This window comes from Solanum pennellii, chromosome 12, assembly GCF_001406875.1.
Source record: "Solanum pennellii chromosome 12, SPENNV200".
NCBI lineage: Eukaryota > Viridiplantae > Streptophyta > Magnoliopsida > Solanales > Solanaceae > Solanum > Solanum pennellii.
In genome coordinates this window covers 47,599,250-47,605,927 of record NC_028648.1, presented here as the reverse complement: position 1 = coordinate 47,605,927, position 6,678 = coordinate 47,599,250, and the positions used below count along the sequence as shown (strand labels likewise).

Genomic DNA, 6,678 nt, shown 5'->3' with positions numbered 1-6,678 from the left:
AAAATTGAAATCAGTAGAAAAATGACTTTAGGAGATAATAAATATTGATTGATTGAGACCAACTATGTTGTTCTTTTTTTAATATTATTATTTTTACTTTTTGGTGTCTGTCTCTCACAATTAACTTGAGGAAATTATGTAATTGCACAACTTAAGACAACACAATCTCTCAAATTCTTACAATTTGAGTAAATTACAAAAATCTCTTTTTTCCTTCTCTCTTATACAAACATCCCGATACATAACTCTGAAAAATCTGAAATTATTATAATTTTTTTTAAAAAACTTTTGGAATAGGATGTAATTAGCACCCAATTTTTTGAGGTTTGTGTACTTTATCATAATTTAAATATTTGAACTTGTACTTATCAATCTCTTACATTTTCTTATAGGTTCCTATTTTTTTTTCGTTTGAATTTTCTCAGAATTTAAGATGGAAGGTGAAAGTAATAATATTTCTGATTCAAGACTCATGAAAGGTGTTCTTGATGAACTTAATGGTCAGTGCACTAAGGTATGTGTACACACTCATATATAGGTTATATTGGATATGCATGTTGTTATTCTTGTTGTTGTTCTTGTTGTTGTTTTTGCATGTCTCACTGGAGATTTCTTGAATAACGATCCCCAACAAGTTTAAATTCGTAAGAATTTAACTCGTATACATCATAAGTGTAGGGATTTTGTATGCTTTAAAGTCACCTATAATGGTATGTATAGACAACATGTAAGTCTCCTTAAAATATTCCATTTACTTAGTTTTACTTCTTAATTATTTTCTTGGTCCACCTGTTAAGAAAATAATGATTGAAATACTATGTTTGTCATTTTACCCAATTAATTGATAGGGTTTCAAACATATTAAGTGGTTACATTTTTGAAGATATTAACTCAATATTAATAAATTGAGGGTATAATAGGAACCGAAATATTCTTTTCTTCATTTGTTGAAGATAACAAGTAAAAGTAGAACAATAAAATTAGAAAATATTTAATGGATGGAGTATGAAATTCCAAAATTACTTAGGGATCATAACCCTCTACTCTAAAAGCTTATGTTTTTTTTTTTGAAAAAAATTCCTCTTATTAAAAGTCAAAATTTCAATATTGTTTACAGGGTAACAATGAATTTAAGCATCTTTTTCACAAAGTGCTTTCTCCGAGTGATGTTGAAAATAAAAAGTTTGTGATCCCTAGGAGATATGCTATAAAATACTTCTCTCACATCCAGCAAAATGAGGAGATTGACATATATGATAGCTCAACACAATTATGGAGATTCAGGTTTTTTTACTGCCAAAGTAGTAAAAAATTTAGCTTCACAAAGGGATGGCCTAAATTTGTTATGGTTAAAGGCTTGAGAGCCAGAGACATAATTGTTTTCAACTTGTGTGAATCCAAGAATGGAACAAATGAGACTCGCAATACGTTAGTGATTGATGTGGTGAAGAGTAATGAAGGTTTGAAAATGGATTTAGCACTCAATAATAATGCTATTGATGATGATGATGCTTTGACACCTGTTTTGCTTTTTGGAAAGCAAATAGGTTGGACTAAGACAAAAAGGGGAAATGAAGATGAAGTTTAATTAATATTATCGGTAGTATATTTTTTTATATTATTAGATTTTCTTTTATTGTAGTTGTTATTGTTAAATCAAGTACTTGCTATATTTTTAAGATTACAAATCTCACTTTATTGTGAAGGTTAGTATTGAAACATTTTATTGATTAATCTTATAATGAGAATTTTATCTAATATTGTATGTGTATTTAAGTTAAATCTTGCTACTAGCATCCATAATGATGTCTCTGTATTTCAGAAGAGACTTTATTATGAAGGTTAGCATTGGAATATTCAAGAAAAATGACTTTCCTTCAAAAAGTAAGGAAAACATTTTCCACCTTCAATATAATTTTTTTTTGTTGAAAAGATAAATTTAAAGCTTTTTTAAAAATATATTTTCGACTTTAATTTTTTAACCCACGCTTACTCTGATCCCCCGAAAATAAAACGTGTGTTCTTGCAGACATGTGAGTTTTCACCCTATCTGATTTTATTTTATTTTTGCATTAAATTAGTCTTTTTAGGCTTAATTTTGATATTTTTAATTTCATTTTTAGTAGAGGATACAGGGTTGATACCAAAACTCTTGACCCTCTTCCAAACTATTACTTTGAGTTAATGCCTCAATCACAAATCAAATTGCTTTGATATTAATTATTAAAATGAGACAATTAAACCCTAAAAACTAATTTATTAGGGTGGGAGAGCACACTCTATCCGATAAACCCTAAATATATTTATTTTTATGCATAACAAAAATTGTAAGATTCCTTACAATTAAGAAAAGTTTGTTCGAACTTGAATGATTCCTTGCAATTAAGAAAATTTTATTCGAACCGTTGAAGGGTCATCTTTACTAGGAAGGTCTTGAAGTGCATTAAATTTTCCTTAGACGTTATGATCATTAAAGAAAAAATCTGGACTTTATAAGTGATAGATGTTCCTTTTATTTCCAAAGCTTTCATCATAAATATCATCTTGTTAAGTATAAATGTATGTACTTGACGTTGAGTCATTGTTTCCGTAAAAATATGTCTTGATTGACTAAGTATGGTGTTGCTTTTATTGTTTATATGTTTGAATTTAGAACATTGTGCTTCAAGGGTTACATATAATAGTTAATTTTATATGAGCACTGATATTTACAAGTATTTTTTTTGTCATAATGGGTGTATCTCGCAAGTATAATTTTTTTGCGCTCTATACATAACATACAGATTTAGTCATACTTTTTTCCAGAACCCTTCTTATCTTGACTGGCCAATTTCAAGCAATAAAGAAGGGTTCAGGGTTTGAGCCAACTTGAACGTCCTTCAACTTCCGGAGTTTTTTCATAATGTCTGAGCCAACTTGAACGTCCTTCAACTTCACTATAACAACATTAGGGGGCGAAGCCATAGGTAGAGTTAGTATTTTAGTACGAGCCATCAAACAGATATAAACTAAGAAAATTAATATAATTTTAAACAAGAGAAAAATAAATTACTAATGAAGTCGTAGAGCTTTTTCAATGACCATAACGTAAGAACCAACTTAAGCACACTTCAAAGTCATAATAGAGTTACAAGTTTGGCATAACCGAATGAATATGGTTCTAATTATGCATTTACATTGAGAAAATAATTTAATAAGTATAAATAATGTATATAAAATCAAGAAATAAAAATCTATTATAGTTCAAAAGCCGTAAAACTCAAAATTCCAGATTTGCCTCTTACAACACTTTACAATCAAATTTTCTTTTGCAAACATACTTTTCTTGAGTACACATTTTCCTTACTTATTTCTTGATCATACACTCTTTTTCAGTACATCAACAAGTCTAAACACCTCTATTTATAGGCGTTTATGAGAGGATCTAGTGAATGATATACTTAAGATCAACACGTTCCAATTGCTTATAGAATTGCACATTCTAGTATGTTTTTAGGTTTGTACTCAAGAACTTTCACTCTAGAGATGTTCCTTCAATTCTGTGCAAGTTTTGAATATTTTAAATTTTTCTTTGAAATATCTTCAATATTAATTAAGTTGGTGATGATATTTTAATAGACGCCCTCAAGATCAACTTAATTTATTCTTTTCTTCCATTTTGAGTGATCCATTGTGAACCTCTTTTTGTTATGACCGAAAATAATTAGGTGTCATGCCGAAGATAACAAAACAAATTTAGAAAGACCACGAGTAAGAATACAAATGATAAATATAAAAAAAGAAACAAAGATTTAATGTGGTTCGATCAACTGATCTACACCCACAAAGGAGTTAAGCAATTCACTATAAAAATATGATTACAAAATATAAGAGAAATAACTTCAAACAATTCACTCGGAATAAAAGGAGGTTTGCTAGAACTTGTGCCTCACAAATCCCCCCCAAAAAAATTCTCAAAATTTCCTGGACCACATTGTGAAAGTTGATTAGGTTATAAGGAACAAAATCTACGTCTCAACGTAGAGAACCTCTTTGAAATAATTTTGCTAAAAATATCTTAATTATTGCCAAATAAGTTGCGACCAGAATTACACTAGCCAAGATGAACACTTGTTTCTAACATGGCTCCACAATTGAATCATTGAACCAATAAACCTAGATCCATCATTGAACCATTGAACGTGGCTACATCATTGAACTTGGACCCATGAACGAACCATTGAACTTGAATCTGATACCACTTTTCAAGGACTTATTTTCAACTATATCAACGACACACAGTTTAACCGTGCAGCGCCCTAAGCTCTCTATATCTTAAGGTTAACCTTTCAAGTTCTTCGAGTTTCCCTAGTATGATCCTTATACCTGTAGCGAGGTTCACTTGAAGTTTCCCTTCATTATGGTGCCAGTATCATGTCTAGCTAAGGCACTGACTTGTATTTGACTCATATGACACACCCATAAATGCTGGATCACTTTCATGTGCACCCTGGTCTAGTTAGGATGTACTTGTCTTGTCCCGTGATTTGAGCATTATTATTGTTTGCACACTCCTATCCTCAAGATTATTAGTCACCTCGTGCATCCGCACTTGGCAATCACTTCACTTGAGTAGGGTAATATTCAATCATTGGAATTAACCATGTCTATATTCACGTGTACTAGGTAATAGCCCAACATAACCCATGCATCATACCTACAAGTCCCACAGTGCATTGTCGCCCTACGACTGCACGTCTAGTACAACAAACCCTTGCTCGTTTGATTGAACCCTTGCCAAGCATAAAAGATAGCTCACAAGTATTTGGAGTGAGCCCCTCAATTTCTCGTTCATCTAGGAGGTCTTTTGACACGAGGAGAATGTCCTGGATGGCGCAACATTTGATATATTGAACATCCACGACCGTCGGGACGCTCAACGTTAACTACAAAGCCACACACTGCCCATAGAGATTCCCTAATTTGTATGGGTATCAAGGACACTCCTTTGAGATGCCTAGGAAGGCCCTTGAAGTTCTCCTTCAAGGCAAGACACTTGGGGAAAAACGCCCAGGGGAGGCTGTTAGGCTATCAGCATGTATACCTTTCTTATATATGCTAAAAATAATAAAATCCTTGTGAGAGAAATTGATATGATTCTGCTAGAGAATCATAATAGGTCACAGACGGTTCTACCGAACTCCAAAAAAGGTTCCGTTTGGTTGTACTTACTCGTCTTGACTTCATTCACACCTCCAAGAAGTTTCATCCCATCATGTTACTCGTGAAATGGGTTATAGCCTTCAGACTTTTCAAATAATTATGACAATGCCATCTGTACTTTGCTATGTTAAATACATATCCCAATGAACTCCAAATGACCTAAAATTTGTTAAGCATATATGAATATGAACATCATAGGAACAAGTCCCTAGCACGGAATCCCCAGATTCCACATTTAGCTTGAGAAAATCCAACAGTCACATACCTCACCGCACGCGGCCTTCACCCACGGGCTGAGCCCTTGGGTGCACCCCAAGTCATTGTCAAACAAACTTGGCACTATAAGGGAATGCCATGCAACATACCAAATGGTCAGTTCCTAATGCCAAGACCTTTTGCCTAATAATCCTACTTCTGTCCCTCCTTCAACATATGTCGGCTTCATGAACGACATAGGTGCAACGTGTTTGGCCTGCACTCCTTGGCCGAGTTTTTGGCCAGGGTAGACACCCACATTTCTTGGGTATTACACCCTCCGACACATAACACAATCATTGTCCTGATTAAATGCGACATTAACAAAGATCCGAATTCTTTCCTTTTGGGGCTTTACATCATGGTTCCACTCCATGTGTGATGGAACTATTTGAAGCTCCTCTTAAGAAAGAGTCATGCCCTCCACAATTCCTCCTCCCTATTTTTGTCTAAGGTGCATCTACACTGCACCTTCTAACATTCACTTGGATAATGTCTCTATACCTACATCCTCTAGTGACTAACTTCGTGGTGACACTCAAGACAACAACACTATGACCCATACAACTTTTGGTTGTCTGGAAACCTTGTTCGTCCTTGCAATACACATGCAATAGTATTAGTGCCGTAAATAAGCCTAAATTATTTGAAGCCCCCAGAGTGTGTCGTTAGAACCTTTAACTCGACGTAGTAACTGGACACATCATGGTGCAAACTATCTAGTACTTTAAGTAAGACTATAGAATTTTAGGTTGCGAAAGAGTGTCCTTGACATCTCTAGCCCGATCCTTAAGATGAGTACCCCTATAGATAAGTCGTAGTCCCACTATGTCTTCACTTGCAATGGAAGATATGATTCCTTTAAGACGCTTGCATTCAACATAACAAACATACCTCGACCTGCTTGGTCGGCAAAATATGCATCCTTTGATGTGGGATCTATGCCAACCATGCCTTTATGGTCCTTCATCAAACATGAATATGTCCCAATCGACAAACAATTGTGCCTTGGGAACTCACGCTACAACATGGCACCTTTGGCTTATCATTTGCTTTGAACCCGTAGGCAATTTGCACTTACTTGGGGTAAACTTCTGATAAGTAATTTGTATATCAAAGTGTCGACGTTTACTTTGATGGATGAATAAGACATTTTGTCCAGATTATTCTTTTCTCCTTTGTAGCTATTCCATACCCCATAGTACACAATATTATGGGGAC

General features: G+C 33.9%; 1 protein-coding gene across 1 annotated transcript; it reads left to right on the top strand.

Annotated features, from left to right (window-relative positions):
- Positions 1 to 433: 433 nt before the first annotated feature.
- Positions 434 to 1,588, top strand: LOC107006296 (AP2/ERF and B3 domain-containing transcription factor At1g51120-like). Its single transcript, XM_015204884.1, has 2 exons — positions 434 to 514; positions 1,118 to 1,588. The coding sequence occupies exons 1-2, from the start codon at positions 434 to 436 to the stop codon at positions 1,586 to 1,588; spliced, it is 552 nt and encodes a 183-aa protein (XP_015060370.1).
- The last annotated feature ends 5,090 nt before the right edge of the window (positions 1,589 to 6,678 follow it).

Coding starts and splice junctions, on each gene's coding strand:
- LOC107006296 (XM_015204884.1), top strand. CDS start 434: ATGGAAGGTGAAAGTAATAATATTTCTGATTCAAGACTCATGAAAGGT. Junction 515..1,117: donor TTAATGGTCAGTGCACTAAG/GTATGTGTACAC, acceptor TATTGTTTACAG/GGTAACAATGAATTTAAGCA.